We start from the raw sequence: 19,157 nt of genomic DNA, 5'->3' as shown, positions 1-19,157 counted from the left end.
CTCCAAATCTCACTGGCATCACTAATTTTTGTGATCTCATGTGGAATTGCAACATGGTTTTTGTATAGGAGAGTGTTTGTGGGCATGAGAGGGTGCTCAGGACCCAAAAACGCTTGTCAGATTTAACTGAGTGGATGCCCAATTTCTGAAGATTTGGTGCTAAATATACTTCACACTTATCTTCATTATCTGTCTACTGACAATGATGAGCTGCTATTTCATTATAGCTGAATGCAGGCAAAACTGAAGTGGCTTGCAGGTTTTGTCATGCAGAGATAATGTTGTTGATGGGAGTGTATTCCCCAAACACAGAGATTTATTGTTAGGGGGGAAATGGCTAGTGCTGTGTGCTAATGCCACGTGACACGTGAATTAGACTTTGTTACTTATATTTATCTGCAGCCAAGTCCCACTGAAATACTTGTCTTACTTTTGAAAAAAACAACAACACAGAATTATCTGTATCTAAAATTCCTATCCCAATGAACTAGTCATTCTGAGAATGGGCAATACGTAAATTTGATAAACAAACAAAATCTACCTTTTGTAGTGTCAGCCACTAAAGTTGTCACTTTCAAAGGGTTATCTCCTTTCAAGGGATTTCTTTAAAAAAAGCCCTCAAGGATTAAATTTTAGTCCTGGTATGCCCTCAAAATTAGTCCTCAAAATTTTAGTCCTGGTATGTAAATGAATTGAACCTGCCTATCTGATCTACATTTATAGATCAGAAAAATTTCTTGCAAATACATGAGATATGAATAAGGTATAGGCCTTCTCTGTACTGAGTCACACTTTAGAGAAATTCTGTCTCTACAGAGGTACATTTCAATAGCAGGTGAAAGGAGGTTTTATCCATCAAGCCTTTAGCTCAACCTGATTATGGGCATCAGGAGAAAAGAGTAGAACATTGTGTGATCTAGTTTTATTAGCATATTGTGTTCTGCCTTTTTTTTCGTCTTCTTCTTCTTCTTTACTGCCCACCTTCCTTTGGGATCAGAGTAGATTAGAAATGCTCTTAGTAAAGAATGAAACAAATACATGTGCATAGAGCCAAACTGCAACTTACCTTATTTACATGTTGACTTTTAAAAGCATACCTAACCAAGCTACCCTTATTCTGAAGGAAAGGTAGGTACAAAGACTCCGATCCAAAATCAGATAGAAGGTCTGCCCCAGATTAACTGTGTTAGTCTACGGTGGTCAAAGACTGGAAGGAATATAGTTGCACTTTTTCTAACTCACTAGACTTATCAAAAGATGCACAGAGTGACTAGATTGATGCAGAAGTTAAATTGGTGTGAGACAGGACAGGAGAGGGAAGGGAGGGGAAGATAGGGTATGATGATTTCAAAAAGCAATAATCCTAGGAATGAATGGGCTTCCTGCTTGTAAGAGAAGGAGAGCCATTCTCCCATTGTGTCCTCTGAGGTGCCATGTAATGCTTCCAACATTCAGTTCATTCTCTACATAACTGAGACTTGGACAGGAACTCCTAGTTTCCCTTCCCTTCCCTTCCCTTCCCTTCCTTTCCCTTCCCTTCCCTTCCCTTCCCTTCCCTCCCCTTCCCTTCCCTTCCTCTCCTTTCTCTTTCCCTTTCCCTCTGGAACAATATACATTCAACCAGCAAGGGCAATTTAGAATGCAGATCATATACATCTAACATTAACAATCTATTGTAATCATTTACACACAGTGCAGAAGCACTAACACACAGAGACACACTCATACACTCCTTACATATGCACTTTAACTTTCTTGCCCCACCCACCCAACCATACCTGTCCCAAGTCTGCTTGGATGATTATCAGCTTGTGTATATATTAAGACAAGAATATAACATCACAGTCTTTCCTAAAAATGTCAACAAATGTAGTTACCCCTCCAGGCAACAGTGCAAGAAATTATTTGAAAGATTTCATAAACCATAAACTTTGTTCCTCCATAGCTCAGGTACTTTCTTCTACAAAGAGAAGAGATCAAAACATACTGTACTGAAACTGTGGCCAATCTTGTAAGAGCTGGTTTGATTTAGAAAGCAGGTTTAAGGCTGCCTACAAGAGCAGAGACAAATAATTTGGGGGTGCTGTCGGTCTAATAGGAGGCATGGGAAGAGATGTTCCTTATTTCTTTATTGCCATTTACTGGTTGCCTGGAATTTTGCATCCCAGACATAGAAGAAGGATGTAGTTGTTTGCTATCTTGGACACTTTCTCCTATTTTTATTTAACTGGTTTAAGGCACCCTACATGCAGCTGCTAGGGGCTGATCGAGATCACAGCATACCAGAAAGAGGGCATTTAATCCCTTTTAATCTTTTGCTGAGATCCTGATGAAAAACATTCTATTGTATTGTCAAAGCTGTTGTTTGCATTGGGAGGAAATCTCACCAGCACCAAAGACTCAATATCTCACCTAGCTTACCCCTCAACTACCTGATTTGCAGCTCGTTTTGAATGATGAGGCCACAGAGATGGAATGAACAACTATCTTTATTCTTCTGTATTTTGAAAATAAAAAAAAAAAACTATCAGGACCTATTTCTAAAGAAATTGTACTTTTTTAATCAATGGTCATAATTTTATTCCTTAACGAGTTTTATATGCTCTCCTTTGTATGCTGTTTATCATTCACCTTAGATGAATAGAGCTTTTCCCCATTATATACACAAATTAGGATAAATATTTTGATAAACTGGGTAGAGATACATACTGTATATGCAAGCATTTCTTTCCAGTTCTTGCAACAAATGCTTAACTATCACCAGTAAAACATTCTTTTTATTCTGTAGAATTATAAGTGAAAAGTGCTATCATTGATTAAAGTTTGAAAAACAGTGCTATTCTCTCTTTAAAAGTAAACCTCATTAGGTGCAGTGAGATTTCATTTGAACTATATGTGAACAGTTAAGAAATTTTCAAGTATAACGAAGTCTCTAACAAGCATCCTTTCTAGTTTTGCTTTCTTGTCAATTGCTTGTTTTAGTTAATCGGCTATATATTTTATTCTGTAAATTGCCACATATACAGCACTACAACTGTTTCCAAAGTTGTTAATAAAGCTCTAGTTTATCTGCTTTACAATGAATCAACCAGAGCACACTTTCAAATCTCATTTATTTTCCTGAAAGAAAATTGAGCACCTGGTCAATGTTCTCACATTGCAATTAGTACTTGAACAAATAAACATTCCTTTTTAGAAGTTTAATGCATGCAACCTTCTGCTGCTTCAAATGGTGTTGAATCAATGAATAAAACAAGATCTTGCTTGTTGGGGAAGGTACAGGTAGCTCTGGAGATCAAATACTTTAAAAAGACATGCCTTGAGGATATATTTTTGTCTGGTTTCATCTCACACCTGATGTCTGCTTTTTCAGATTCTGATTTTTTTTTCAGGGTGTTGATTTGTAATAGGCAGAGTGGCTGCAAGCAATATGTTGTCTTTTTGCTGTTGTGCTGTTTTTAGTAATTATAAATATCACTTGGGGCAATTTTGCATCACTACTGAAAATGTGTGGCACAGGCATACTGTTAGCAAAGCAGGTTCAATCAAGCTTGCAATTTGACCCACAGACAGGAAAAGTCCATATTATTGTTTCTGATTTTTCACACTTAAAAAAAAACTTTCTCCTTTTTAGCTCTTTTTTTAATCAGCAGTGTCTGGTTTTTGTTAGGAACACAACCCCCCAATTTATATCTTTAGGGGGAACATAATCTATAGGCATTCGGTCTTTCTCAATTATAATCAAATGGACCTGTTATCTCTCATCAATGGTCATGTTGACAATGATGATGAAAACTGTGTCTAGATGATGTGTTGACAATGATACGTTTAACAGTGTCTGGAGCAGCCCCTCTCGCCATCCCTTAACTAACAGATTCCTCACTCAAATTTGACATTTTCCCCAAGTGATAAGAAAATAGATATATGTTTGAAGAAGTTATTAGTGATTTTTTTGCTGTGGCACACTAGACTTTGTGTGGAGTCCAGTAATAGGTGGGAAATCTAATGTGACAATCTGCTATTGGAAGCAACTCGGATGCTAAGTTTATTCGCCCATCCTCTTCCCTAGATGGAGAATTAACCTAAGCAATAGACTTCATTCTTCCTAGAGTTTATTCCCCACTAACTAGAGAATCTTATTTCTTGTTAATTAAAAATGGTTAAATTAAAAATAGTTTCATTTAACTGACACAAAACTAAGTCAAACTCCCAGCACTCTGTTTATCGTCCTCCAATATAATGAAATTCATACCACCAAAATTGGGGGGGGGGGGGAAATATAGTAATGCAGTTTTTATTTTAGTTTGAAGTAAAATAAACATGACATGGTAAACACAAAGAAACCATACCCATTTCCTTAACACACTACCATATCAATCCAAATGGATTGAAATTATGATGCCAATTTTGCCACCAAAAGTTGCTGATATAATTTAGGGGAAGCTGTTCTACAAAAGGGGCTACCCCAGAGAAGGCCCGTTGCATAGCCCCACTAGTCAGTCTAACCTTTGTGGTGAATGAAACGATAGGGCCGGTATATCATTCAATAAGATTGTACCATTTACTATGAATGGCATCACTACTGAAAATGTGTGGCACAGGCATACTGTTAGCAAAGTTGCAGAGAATCTCGGAAAATCAGGTTCAAATCCCCTCCTCAGACCTTTGGATAACCCAGAAGTAGTAATTCATCTTTCAGTTTAACCTACCTGCAAAAATAAAATGAACAGTGAGGAAAAGATTACAAGCATCACCTTGACATGGAAGAAATTTGCCATGTAAAAGAATAGATAAATAAGGTTATATTAAATTACTTAGCATTTTTCACTTATCGTAGAGAAATGAAGAATGGTTGATTCATTCTTCACCGTGGATTTAAAGTGTGACCCCTCATATTTAGTTTTGTGGGAGGAAATGAAATGGGGAAAAGAGAATGAGAAAGCCTGTGGATGAACAAAGGTTTGTCTGATCATCTTGTAATTTGTCCAGAATATTTGCTTTGTTATGAATTGCCCAGAAATCATTGTGCCTTGAGATATATGATAGACTGCAGATATAATTAGGGATGAATAAATGAATGATCAAAAACTAAGCAAGTCTGATGGATGATGCTTTGAAGGGACTTTCACAGTAAAGCTATGTAAGCTATGAGTCTTGTCATGACACCAACCTTCGACTCATTCCTACTCTGACTCTATAAAGTCAGATACCACCAGCCTGTTAAAGCATGGAGAGCCATGTCATCCAATGGGCCCCAATCTCTGATTTATTCAGGCTTCAATGGGTGAGTCAAGAGCAATATTATAGGAAAGCAAGTTTAATGTGATATGAATAATTTAAAAAGAATTGTGATAAAAGAATTGTTTAGAGGTTAATATAACACATGAAGTAGAAGTTGTAATAGCAGGTTGTCTTGGAAGGAAGTAGAGCTCAAGAAGTTTTCAGAATAATGTGATCCTTTAGATCCAAGACAATTTACTGGATTCACTTCTGGGGAAGTTTAAAAATATGCAGTGTTTGTTAGAGGATCAGTCACGAAAAGTATGAGGAGCAATAACTCAAATGTTTATTTAGAAGTTGAAAATCAAGTTCAATCCTTGGTCTCTATAGACAAAGACAGGGGGGGGAAATTGCCGAGACGTTGGAGATCCTGCTGTTTAATAATATTAATTGGGTAAGATGGATTCATTGTATGACTTTGTATTAATGCTGATCAGCACAATGTTTATCTAGAAGTAAAGTTGTTTTTAAGAACTTTGTTTATAACATATTTTCATAGATGTAGAGTAGATCCACACACTCTGCTTGATCATTCACCGGTATGGGCCACTCTCGACAACTCCTCCTCCCTCTCCCAGCGCACTGCAAAATCATCCTTCTTTTGTGGTTTCCAGCTCTCATTCAAAACTGCTGTTTCCTGACCCTTTCACTCTAAAGGGCATTTCCAGTGCTTTGTTTTGTTTAATAATAGTCCCAATTTGGATTAGGTTTGCCTCCAGAAGTTGTGTGTGCTCCCTCACTGGAGATTTTAAAGAAGAAATTGGACAGCCATTTGTTTGAAATGATATAGGATCTCCTTTTTGAGGAGGGGGGGTTAGAGTAGACCTCCAAGGTTGCTTCCAACTCTGTTATTCTGTTAATGGCGAGTCACTGCGTAGCCCTTTCATCCTGGGTTTCCAGACTGCAATATTTTCTGCAATGTTTTAAATCTTGCAATTAAATCAGCAATGGCTCACATCCTCAGTCCTGGAGATTTGTGCTCCAGTTAGCCCTGATGGAAACCTTTTCAGTTTCTACGGAGTCTTCTTGGGTGAAGCATGCTTTCCTTGCTCTCCTACTCCCTGCTCACTGTTCTGTGCATTTTCTTTCTCTTTCCTCTCTTTAAAAAAGACATTTCAACTGCCACATAGGAAGATGCCACTTTGCTTCTGTGAAGGTGATGTGCCACTTGTCCTCGCTACAAAGCTCCCAGGGGCTTAGACAGGAATGTAGGAATGAGCTAACAACCAGCTTCCTATGGCTTTGATTCCTGTTGCATTGGAGCCAAGCAGTGCTAGGGGTGGGAGAAACAATAGAAAGGGTCTGCATTAGGGAGTATCAAAGGAAATTGCCAAGACATTTCTGTGGGCAAAATCATGGGAAAACAAAGGAAAAGCACTGGGACGAGTAAAAATTGCTTAACACATTGTAAGCCGCCCTGAGTCTCCGGAGAAGAGCGGCATATAAATCAATTTTTTTAAAAAAAATCCCTAAAAGAAAAGGGCAGGCTCTGGTGTACTGTACAAAGCTAAGCAGGTGACAGCCAACAAGGATTGGCTTCCCTAAATGGATAGGAAGGCAAGAAACTGAGGGACAACACATCCAGTGCTCAGTGACCATAGTCCCTACTGAATACCAGCCCACTCCCATTGCCATCCTTCTGGAATCTGGCTGGACATATGCTTTACTGTAAGGAAGAGTGAATACAGCCTAACAAAATCACGAAGCTGGGAAAGAAAAGCTTCCAGGAAGCTCTCAAAATGACCACTCACCCCTTTGTCATCTTTTGGGCTCTACATGGGGCTACCTCTGAGTCCACCTGAATGCTACAGCTACAAGCCAGCCGCAGCAATGCACTCGGTCATGAGCATGTCTCAATAGCTGCATAAGGCACCACTGCTCTACAAGCAGTGTTGCTAGCTGGCTTCCAGATACAATTCAAGATGCTTGTTACAATCATGTCATAGGACCTTGTTATCCACAGAACTGCCTATCTCCAATTGCCCATCCTGTATGATCAGGGAAAGAAGGAATGCTTCAGGACCCCTTGAATAAATAATATTGTCTATTGGCACCCCCAAAACATGGTTTCTCTGCTGAGATACCTGTCCTCTGGGAAAAGGATCCACCCCAGAGTTTCATATGACTTCCACCCAGATGATGTTCAAGAAGCCTGTAGAATCCTGGCTATTCCACCAAGCCTTGGATCACGATGGGTACTAAGCTAAGTGTACAATTCCACTTGATTGAGGACGTGCATGGTTTGTGTTTTTTTATTTTTCTATTGTTCTGGTTTTTACAATGTTGGGTCCTAGCTTTGGTATTTTTCCACATTTTTGTTAATGGCTTTGACAATGGATGATGGAAAGAAAGGCTATCCAATGTGCAAACAACACAAAACTGGGTAGGATTTTATCAATTATGTTTTAAAATGACCGTATTGAAGATGAGGATTGCGTATAGATTCCTTTTCAAAATAAAATCCCTAGAATGGAGTTCAACTAAGAAATTAGGGAGTTTGGCTAACGTATTAAGCTTTAAAAAGCAATAGGCCTGCATAGGAAAACTACATGCATTGTGTTCCAATATTTATGGGCAGCAGATACGAACCTTTCGGAGTTCTATAAAACGAATCTCTGATCTTAAAAAGAAAAAGAAAAGAAAAAGTTCAGTACTTCACCTGTGAGAATTGTTCCACCTTTCACTGCGTACCTCTCTTCCTTATAAGGCAAACCAGGAAGTAAAAGGACTGTGTTAAATTCCATAACCATGCTGCTTGCCTATCTATCAGGCTACCTGCTTAGGTACCAGGATTTTTTTGTTGTTGTTGTTTCCTTTATACCAATGTAGCCTTCTGTTACAGTCTTCGAAAACCTCCATAGTTTGAAAACCTTCAGCCATACCATACGGCTTCCGAACTTTCCTTTTTCTGAGCTTAATTAATGTTTGATATATTTTGTGCCTGCAGCCAGAACTGAAAGCGAATGGGGATTGAATTGCTCTGCATTTTTTTCCTATTTCTACAAAGGAATAAGAATGTACAAGGTAAGGCTCGTTTTATATATGGATTACAAATTTAAGAGTGTGTATTTGTTCATGTGAGCTGTGTGATTTTGTGGTTCTGGATCTGATCACTGTAATTATGATAAACATCTTAAAGAAATATAGCCCCCCCAAAAAAATTTTTTTAAGGACTTTGGTCTGAGTTCATGAAGAATGATTCAGTGTCAGGTAGACAGACCAGGTCAAGGATTAATATAAAAATAATATTAAAAGCTGCTTTATGCTAATTATCCTCTTGTATGAAGCCTAACAGTGATTCCAGTTAAAACTATTGCTCCACAAGATTTATTTCTTTAATTACTGAAATTTTAACGATCGCTTCCATCTCTTCTGTAAATACCTAAGGGCTTTTCAAACAAACAAGTAAAACGGGATTCTCTGACAAACTAACTTTGAGGAAGTCAGAACGCTGCCCAGAATGTTATGTACCTGACATAATTAAAGTATGAGCTAATCTAATACATTTCCTTGATTTGCCATGTAGGAAATTGTGATTCAGGGAGTGCCATGAACTGTGAAGATTGTTTGCTCTCTGGACCAAGCTGCGGCTGGTGTTTCCAAGAGGTGAATTATTTCAAACACACAAAAATAATGACTTGATATAATTACGAATGATATGTTTACTAAATAACATACTATTCATATTCTGAACTCTCTGCTCCAAGCCACATTTTTCAGGAGAAAAGTAGTTCAAAGAGTGGGTCAAAATACCTACTTTAGAATCAGTGGAAATTAGCATATCCATTACTTTCTTTTCTTTTTAATCTCTAGGCCCTAACTCTGATTCTAAGCAATCTTAAAAGCATTTTACACACCTTTCCATTTAACAAAAATTTTAATTTGTGACCTAGCAGCTGCTTAAGAAAAGCAACCCTGAATTGCACAGTGATGTGCTTTAAGGATTATTAACCAGGCTCATTAATCACATTCAAACTCACTTTTCAAAGGATTGTTCATATGTATAATTAACAAGTTTGGGGCAAAGAGGAATATTATGGAAGAAATAAGAGACAATTTAAATAGGATATAATTGGGGCGAAAACTAGTGTACAGAGAAGTTACATAACAGCCAAAAAAAGATGTTCTACGAAGGAACATCTTTCTCAGACAGATAATATTCTGAATCTGATCTTGCGTCCATTAAACCATGCAATAAGGAATTAGAAGAAATAAGTCTAATATCAGGCCAGGGGGACACACATTGAAATACATTGTCTTATTTAGGATTTATTAGCTGTAGCCTAGAAATTGTCTAATATTTTCACATCTGTCTCTGCCAATAAAGAAATTAGAAACCTCTGTTTCAGGTCAGCTGACCTAGTGATTAAAGCATATGCTGGGTTCTCTTGAGCCCAAGTCATAGAGAATGGAATATGCTTCATGTAGCAAGACTGGGGCATCTCCTTTGCTTTGTAAGTGAAAACAGAACTCATGAGATGATATAAATATGGTGCCAGACACCGGCTTCCGTGTGAAATTGTGCATGCTCAAAACTGCAGAAAATTAGTAGCTTCGGTTTGACTGTTTCTAAGTAACCATATGACTTAATGTTTACACAATCTTGATTGTGCTTACAGAAAACAGTAAAACTTTTTCTTATATTCAGAAATTTTCAAATGAAGAAATCATGCTTGGTCCTGTTTCCACATTCCATTATTTGGCATTTGTTGTTTTGGTAAATCCCAAACCTGACCCTGTGAAAGAAACTCACAGTTAGTTATGGAAAACTTGACTTATACAATTTTGCCTTTGTCTGGAATGTCCTCTTTCCGGGGGGGGAGGGGCAGGGGGCGGGGAGAAATCAGGAACTTCAATGACGAGGAAATAAATTGGATTATTATGAATTATGGTCACTATGATTGCAAAGATGCTGCCAAGGTCGTAAGTGTGAGACACGTCATAAGTCACTTTTGTCAGAGCTGTCCTCACTTCAAATGGTTGTTAAATGAATGATCATAAGTCAAGAACTACCTCTATGGCAAGACCACCTATGGAGATCTAGTGTGGCATTCAGAACCCTTTGGCTGATGGGATCTGCAATTTACTTTCCCTGCCTGACCAGGTGGGACCAGCTGATGTAATGAGATATGGCCTCATGCCCTATCCCCTCTCTTAATTCTAAATGAATTCTTATTTGTTTGTTTGTTTGTTTAATTTATATGTGACCCATCTCCACTTTCAAATCAACTTTCCTTAAAGCCTCATCATTTAGTTCTGATCAGCAAAAGTCCATTAAGGAGTATCAGAGATAACAACCTATCTATTTTGACCTTGATCAAAATAAACCAAATTTATATTCCTTCCTTTTCCTTTTAATAATCTATTGATCTAATGCAGTGGTGAAATCTAAAATTTGTTACTACCGGTTCTGTGGGCGTGGCTTGGTGGTGGTGGGATAATGTGACTGGGTGGGCGTGGCCAGTTTTTTTTTTACTTTTAAAACCATTTTTTACATGTAAAACCATGTTAAAAAGTGCTTTCAAAAGGCTCTGACGATCCCAGCTGAGTTGCCTGATCGTCAGAGGGTTTTTAAAAAACCCTCTGCTAATCAGGCAACTCAACTGGGATTGTCAGAGCTTGGATCGTCAGAACTTGGCTCGTCAGAGGCATTTAAAAGAAAAAAAGCCTCTGATGATCGCGCGGCTCAGCTGGGCATGGGGGGCGGGGGCAGGGATTTTTGCTACAGGTTCTCCGAACTGCCTGCCACCATTGCTACCTACTTGCCCGAGCCGGTCCAAACCGGGAGCATTTCACCCCTGATCTAATGTTCTTTCAAATAATGGCTTAGAACTTGATTTCTTTTCTTCCTTTTTTTTTTCTTTGTTCCTTCTTACAAAATTCTTCAAAATTTTAACAAGCTTCTTTTGTACAACCCATGTAGGAAAATTATCCAGGTCACTCTCTTGGTTTGTTGCTTGTTTATCCTTTTAATTATTAAGACATCAGTTGGTTTCTTTTGTATGTCCAGATTCCAGAGTAACATCTTTTTCCATGAAGTCTGTAGAGATTCTCAGTCATCCAGGTCATGGTTTGTCCCAAAGGTGCTTTTTCAGGAGGCAACTGGACTTGCTTAAAGATGTTTCATTTCTCATCCAAGAAGCTTCTTCAGCTCTGACAGGATAGTGGGGTTACAGGAACCAGCAGCATTACTCAGGTGACCCTGAGGACACAGATAAACCTCCAAGTGCTTCAACGACCCTCTAAAAGGATGCAAATGACCAGCTGTCTGCAAGGAATATAAATCCTTCCATACCCCACCATCCTATCAGAGCTGAAGAAGCTTCTTCTTGATTCTTTAGTGATTAAAATGCAGTAGTGCAGGCAAACTCTGCCCATAGCCTGGAGTTCGATTCTGATCAGTTCAAGGTTGACTCACCCTTCCATCCTTACGAGGTTGGTAAAATGAGGACCCAGATTGTTGAGAGCAATATGCAAATAATGCTTCTTCATTTTAAACCACCCAGAGAGTGCTGTAAAGCACTATCGGGCAGTACAGGAAGTCCTTGACTTACAACAGTTCATTTAGTGATTGTTCGAAGTTACAACAGCACTGAAAAAGGTGATTTATAATCGTTTTCCACGCTTATAACCGTTGCAGCATCCCCATGGTCATGTGATCAAAATTCGGATGCTTGGTAACTGGTTCGTATTTGTGACGGTTGCAGTGTCCTGGGGTCCTGTGATCCCCTTTTGTGACCTTCTGACAAGCAAAGTCAATGGGGAAGCCAGATTCACTTAACAACCGGGTTATTGACTTAACAATTGCAATGGTTCACTTACTAACTGTGGCAAGAAAAGTTGTAAAACGGGGCAAAACTCGCTTAACAAATTTCTTTGTTAACTTAGCGACATAAATCTTGGGCTCAATTATAGCCATAAGTTGAGGACTACCTGTACATAAGCCTAAATGCTGTTGCTATTTCCATAAGTGAAAAGGAAATATGTGAACCAAATGTTCTTTTGAAGGTGCTGACCGTGGTTTCAGCAAAAATATGGCTATTCTCTCATTCTCTCAGAACTCTAAGCCTGCCAGAGACTGCTATCTTGCAATGACTTTGCAAGGAGCAATTGTTCGGAGCAATTGTAGCAGAGGTGGGTTTCATCAGGTTCTGACCAGTTCTGGAGAACCGGTAGCAGAAATTTTGAGTAGTTCAGAGAACCGGTAGTAAAAATTCTGACTGGCCCTGTCCCCATCTATTCTCTGCCTCCCAAGTCCCAGCTGATCTGGAGGAAGTGGAGATTTTGCAGTAACCTTCCCCTGGAGTGGGGTGGGAATGGAGATTTTACAGTATCCTTCCCCTGCCATGCCCACCAAGCCATGCCATGCCACGCCCACCAAGCCACACCCACAGAACCAGTAGTAAAAAATTTTGAAATCCACTACTGAATTGTAGGTGATCTCAAGTCATCTCCTTGTCCAGAGAGGAATTATGAAGAGCTACTGTACTTGCTGGCTCTTAATTCCACTGTTGTCTTGGGCTGTGCTTTTAGCAGACCTATCCACACTTCTCCGTTTCTTCCCTTGAAGTCCAACAGTAGGCAATTTGGTCTGATGCCTTTTTGAAAGTCTGATTTCTAAAACTAAAAGCCAACTTCCATTTTGAATAAATTCAGAAACAATTTTTTTTTAAATTTGATTTATATGCTGCCCTTCTCCGGAGACTCAGGGCAGCTTACAATGTGTTAAGCAATAGCCTTAATACTTTTGTATATTTATACAAAGTCAGCTTATTGCCCTCACAAACTGGGTCCTCATTTCACCTACCTTAGAAAGGATGGAAGGCTGAGTCAACCTTGAGCCTGGGGAGATTCGAACTTACAGTAATTGCAGACAGCTGGTGTTAATCACAATGCTATCAGTCTGCTGAGCCACCAGGCCCTTTTTTTGCTTTTAGCATGAATAGGAGCAACGGCAATCTTGACTTAAAAGAAATTGGGTTGTTGAGAAAGTAAGCTTGGTAAAGGTATATTTATATTCTATTCAAATATTTATACACTATGCCTTCTCAGTGGAGCAACTTTTCTTCTTCTTCTGATCCATAGCCAAGACAGCCCTTAATGCTATAAATGTAAGTAAGCATGGGATAGTGCTGCAATTCCCCTGTTCAAGAAAGAATCCTAAGAAGTGTGTGTGTGTGTTTGCCTTTGAGTCAATGTTAACTCATGGACAAATCCTTGAATTTTTCTTTGCAAGGTTTTCAGAAATCATTTGCCCTAGCCCCAGTGAGTGAAATGTAAAATTTGTTACTACAGGTTCTATGGGCGTGGCTTGGTGGTGGTGGTCGTAATGTGATTGAGTGGGAGTGGCCAACTTTTTTTTTTTACTTTTAAAACCATTTTTAAATCAGCTGGAGAGGTTGTAAAAAAATGCTTTTAACAGCCTCTGACAATCAGGCAACTCATCTGGTATCATCAGAGCCTTTTAAAAGCATTTTCTCTACAACCTCTTCTGCCCAAGAGGTTGTAAAAAATGCTTTTAAAAGCCTCTGACGATCCCAGCTGAGTTGCCTGATTGTCAGAGGCTTTTTTTTTCTTTTAAAAACATTTTTTCTACAACGGCTTCAGCCGAAGAGGTTGTAGAAAAAATGCTTTTAAAAGCCTCTGACGATCCCAGCTGAGCCACGCGATCATCAGAGGCTTGTTTTTTTATTTTTAAAAGCATTTTTTCAGCCGAAGAGGTTGTAGAAAAAATGCTTTTAAAAGTAAAAAATAAAAGCCTCTGATGATTGCGCGGCTCAGCTGGGCATGGGGAGGGGGCAGGGATTTTTGCTACCCGTTCTCCGAACCACCCGCTGCCCTCGCTACCGGATCAGGCGATCCGGTCTGAACCGGGAGCATTTCACCACTGCCCTTGCCCCTTATCTAGAGCTGAGAGAGAGTGACTGGCCCAAGGTTATCCAGCTGGCTTTGTGCCTAAAGTGGGACTGGAACCCCTGTGAGATTAAAGGTATTTTCTTAGGGCTTTTCCTCACACTTTGCTAACTGCAGCTTAAATATGGCTCATTAATCACTTTTAAAGGACATTACATGTCCTCCTGGCATTGACTTTGTCTCTTCCTCAAGCCACTGTGCAGATAATATATGTTCCAATGTAGCCATTCCAGTTTGGAAGTGGCAATTTCCCCTCTTCTTCAAATACAGGTTTGTGTGAATGATCTGGAATGGTTCCTTGACAGGAATGGAGAGGGCATTTGAAGGGGCTGCAGGCATACTCTCTCTGCTTTGGTTGCCTCCCGTTTTAATAGGAGTAGCCAGAGACCTTGGCATCCACAGAGGCACCTGGGGATTAAGGAAGAAGCACACTCAGCATGAGAGATTGTGGGGAGGCTGAGAAAGGAATGGAACAGAGAGGTGACAAAACAAACAAGAAACTGCAGGCAAGTCAGATGATAGCTTATCATTCTGAGAGACTCTTTCTTAATTACCTCAAAATAAATGAGGTTGGGAAATTCCTCTTCAAGTTTTCAAGATTCTGTATCTCCCTAGACTATCATTATCATTAAAACGTTGATTATATGCCATCAAGTTTGGTGTTAACTGTTAGCAACTCCATGGATAACCTTCCCAGGGTAGCATTAAAAATCACTTCACTGAAGTTTGCGTAGTGTTTGTATCCTTGGTTTTAGTTCATTCCTAAAGGCATGCAAAGGCTTGTATGGTTTGCATAGGAAAAACATTTTGCCTGCCCGTGTTGTGATTGTGTAGCCTGAGGCACGTTTCTACCGCTGAAACCTGTCCTCCATGGATCTTAAAACAGCTTACTTCCAAGAAAACTCATATTTGGATGTCAGCCCTAGTAGGAAAATATTGGTGAAGGGAGGGGGGAAGAATAACCTTCATCCTTCCCCAAAAGGACACACAAATAAAACTTCAAGGTTAGTGTTATCATGATGTGTATATGCTTTTAAAAGGAATCTGATTATCAATTGATGTGAGCTTATAGTTGGACTACTTTTGGATGTGGGTTTAGTGTTCTTCCAGAACACTACGATTTTTTGCTTGTACAAGAAAACATGTACAAAACCAGACAGGGTCTAATAATAATCATGCCCTTCATCCACACAGTGATGTTGACAAACTCTACTTAACAAAGAAAATAGATGGACCTGGAATGTTTCCTCCCTAGTCCCAGCCCATTCAGATTAAACAAGCAATTGGCAGGTTAAAAAAAATAGAAAATAAAGAATATGAAAAAAAAAATGAAAAAGTCATTAAGAGGTGGCTTCCAATCTTCTTAACAGCAGTGATAGGTACATTTCTATTTTATTCTTTCTGTGTGTGTGTGTGTGTGTGTGTGTGTGTGTTACTTCATAATTTTCTTTTTTCCACAATCTACCCTTTCTAAACATCCAATCCATAAACCCCTCCCCTTTTTTTTCTTTTTTTTAAAACTAATTCTACTTTATTGTAAGGTTCCATTAAGAGAATTTGGCAAGTCAGAAATTACGTTTCTACTCCTTCACCTTTACAGTCCAAAAACTAGGATGCTTGCTATGCACAGACCTCTTTTGCAGACTCTTATCCTACCATTGCCCTGGCTTGCCTGGGTCCTCCAAGGTCATTCCCACATCCCATTACATCTACAGAGGGGAGGAAACCAGGGGTGAAATGTAAAATTTGTTACTACCAGTTCTGTGGGCGTGACTGGGTGGGCGTGGCCAACTTTTTTTTTTTTAACTTTTCAAAGCATTTTTTCTAATGCTTTGAAAAGCCTCTGCCGATCAGGCAACTCAGCTGAGATTGTCAGAGACTTTTCAAAGCATTTTTTTTACCACCTCTTCGGCCAAGAAGTTGCAGAAAACAATACTTTGAAAAGCCTCTGAGATACCAGCTGAGCCGCCCGATCATCAGAGGCTTTTTTTTTTTTACTTTTAAAAGCATTTTTTCGTCAGAAGAGGTTGTAGAAAAAATGCTTTTAAAAGTAAAAAAAAAAAAGCCTCTGATGATGGAGCAGCTCAGCTGGGCGGGGGGGGGGGCACAGGGATTTTTGCTACTGGTTGTCCGAACCACCCGCCGCCATCACTACCGGATCGGGAAATCCAGTCCAAATCAGGAGCATTTCACCCCTGGAGGAAACCCAACGAAAGTCCCAAAACACAATGATGAAATATCATTGTATGCACGTTGCAAGAATTATTTCTTTGTTCTCACACATTTACATGATTAATAAAGGCCACTTAGAACTACATGTGGTTCTCGACTTACAACGGTTCGTTTAGTGACTGTTCAAAGTTACAACAGCACTGAAGAAAGTGACTTGTAACCTTTTTTTTACACTTACGATGGCACGCGATCAAAATTCAGATGCTTGGCAACTGATTCATACTTATGATGGTTACAGTGTCCTGCAGTCATGTGATCCCCTTTTGCAAGTTAAATCAATGGGGAATCCAGATTTACTGAGCAACTGTGTTACGAACCAAAAAACTTCAGTGATTCGCTTAACAACTGTGGCAAGAAAGGTCATAAAATGGGGAAAAACTCATTTAACAAATGTCTCGCTTAGCAACAATTGGGCTCAATTGTGCTCATAAATTGAGGACTACCTATATACCAATTTATAAATTAAGATAATTTCAACATGATCCACCTTCACATTGTCCCATGCTCTCAAGTACATACTCATCTAACGTGATGCATCTCATGGAAAAGCATTATTGTATACCCTTTATAATAAGAGCCATCATTTAATTTAAACTATTTTGTATTTTACTCGGTTTGTTTTTTGTTCTTCCACTCCTTTGTAGAATTTTACTGATCCATCTGAAATTCATAAAAGGTGTGACACTCTTGAAAAGCTTATTTCAGAAGGATGCCATCTGAATTTAATTGAATTTCCCATTTCCAAAGTAGAGATCCATGAAAACAAGCCCCTGAGTGATGGGCCACAAATAAATGGTTCAAAAGTTACTCAGATTTCTCCTCAAAAGATAACTATTTTCCTGAGACCAGGTAAGTTACATCATCATCATATCTATAAAACTTTTTTAAATAGTCTGGTTATTTATCTATTTATTTATTTATTTGTGAACTGCCTCAATCTTGATGAATTGTAAGAATTTAGAAAAAGCCATGGCAATAAAGTCAATGCACAATTTGGGTACAAAAAATACAGTAAGGATTTGAAAGGAGATATCTGAATTTATTTACTAGAGAGTAAGCTTTGTTCAACTTAGGAAATCTATTTCTGAGTAAACACCTGGGGATTTTTTTTTAATCAAGTGACACCTGAGGCTGTATGAGACACCGAACCATTTCTGTAAAGTTAATATTTTGTTCACAATAGCTTTAGCAATTTCCTTTTTTCCTACTGCAATATTAATATGGCACAGAACAATAGAATCCATCATAACTTACAAGCAAATATCTATCATCTGAACATATTATAATGCTACTTCAGTCCCGATAGGTTATTTGTTTAGCTATGATTGCAGCACATTTGATGAATAGATTTGAGAAATATACAGATTTGTAGCAGGGGAAATAGTAATTGGTGAAAGCAGAAACAATTTACTAATGCTTTTTCTCCAAAAGAGACTCTCTGCCTTTCAAATAATTTCTCAATAAGTGATGTTCTCGTACTTTGCTAACATTACTCAATCTCATTAAATTATTGTTGTTGTTGTTTTAAAAAGTGCACCTTGAATTGGACTCACAAGGAAACTGTTAACCAATACAGCTCATGAAGCAGAGGTATAATATATGCACTCCATGGAAGACACATAATTGCCCATGCTGCCTAATACCCAACATGTTGACTTGTGAACCATGGGGGGGGAGGGGGTGGCGGGGAGTGGCACAACTATTTATGACGGCGGTAAAGCACTCATTCTGTGACCTTCATAAATGTGAATGGTTGTTAAGCATCATAATATCCAGATATGAGGGAGATAGGCAGATGATAGGAAGGAAGGAAGGAAGGAAGGAAAGGAAGGAAGGAAGGAAGAAAGGAAGGAAGGAAGGAAGGAAGGAAGGAAGGAAGGAAGGAAGGAAGGAAGGAAGGAAAGAGGGAGGGAGGGAGGGAGGGAGGGAGGGAGGGAGGGAAGGAAGGAAGGAAGGAAGGAAGGAAGGAAGGAAGGAAGGAAGGAAGGAAGGAAGGAAGGAAGGAAGGAAGATAGATGATATATTTCTAAGGCTGAGAAAGAATGACTGACCCAAGGTCACCCAGCTAGCTTTATGCCCAAGGTGGGGGGACTAGAACTCAGGGCCTCCCAGTTTCTAGCCAATGTATTCAACATTACAGCAAACTGGCTCTCTTGAACAGGATATATGGATTTATTATTTGAAAATAATGTTATTCACTGAACACTTGTGTTGTCACTCTAACTCCTAAGAAATCTTGCTAATCTGAGTTCAGGGATCCTTATTTCTTGGATAAATAATTTCTAATCCTGATGGTAGTTAAGGCAAACTGACCATAAGGCAACCATAAGGCAAACTGAGTATGGGAGCCCCAGAGCACTGAGAGGCAGTGTGGGTAAAAAGGAACATAAGACAAGGTGTGAATTTCATAAAACAAAGATGGCCACTGAATTCCCTACCAGCTCCATTCCAGCAACTTTTAAAAGCTGTTACCAGAGTATAATGTTTTTATGTGCCACATGGAGGAAACCATTAACTACTTGACCAGAAAATAGTTTTCAATAGGATTTATGTTAGTATTTGAATTTAGGGAGTACCAAGATAATATTTAACTAGTTTAACATTAAATATATACACATCTATTGTATTTAATGTAGTATTAATGAATCACATGTGTACACTTCTGTCACTCAGGTGTTCCCCTGAAGATGTGCATGACAGATAAGAAATGCCACAAAGATTATTGTGTGACA

General features: G+C 39.0%; 1 protein-coding gene across 2 annotated transcripts in view; it reads left to right on the top strand.

The window, feature by feature from the left end:
- Window positions 1–19,157, top strand: part of ITGB6 (integrin subunit beta 6) — a 91,342-nt gene that overhangs the window by 33,544 nt on the left and 38,641 nt on the right. The window contains exons 1-4 of one of the 2 annotated variants that reach the window (XM_087881971.1): window positions 7,990–8,063; window positions 8,228–8,304; window positions 8,807–8,886; window positions 17,070–17,274. In XM_087881971.1, coding sequence (XP_087738097.1) covers window positions 8,244–8,304; window positions 8,807–8,886; window positions 17,070–17,274 — 346 coding nt within the window. In that variant the 5' untranslated portion in view covers window positions 7,990–8,063; window positions 8,228–8,243. Of the gene's footprint in view, window positions 1–7,989; window positions 8,064–8,227; window positions 8,305–8,806; window positions 8,887–17,069; window positions 17,275–19,157 lie in introns of those variants that run through there. The other variant, XM_034426061.3, reaches the window with a different exon arrangement.

The sequence above is a fragment of the Pantherophis guttatus genome, chromosome 1 (genome assembly GCF_059756535.1).
Source record: "Pantherophis guttatus breed Tessera chromosome 1, ASM5975653v1, whole genome shotgun sequence".
NCBI classification, from domain to species: domain Eukaryota; kingdom Metazoa; phylum Chordata; class Lepidosauria; order Squamata; family Colubridae; genus Pantherophis; species Pantherophis guttatus.
This window is presented reverse-complemented; position numbering and strand designations above follow the sequence as displayed.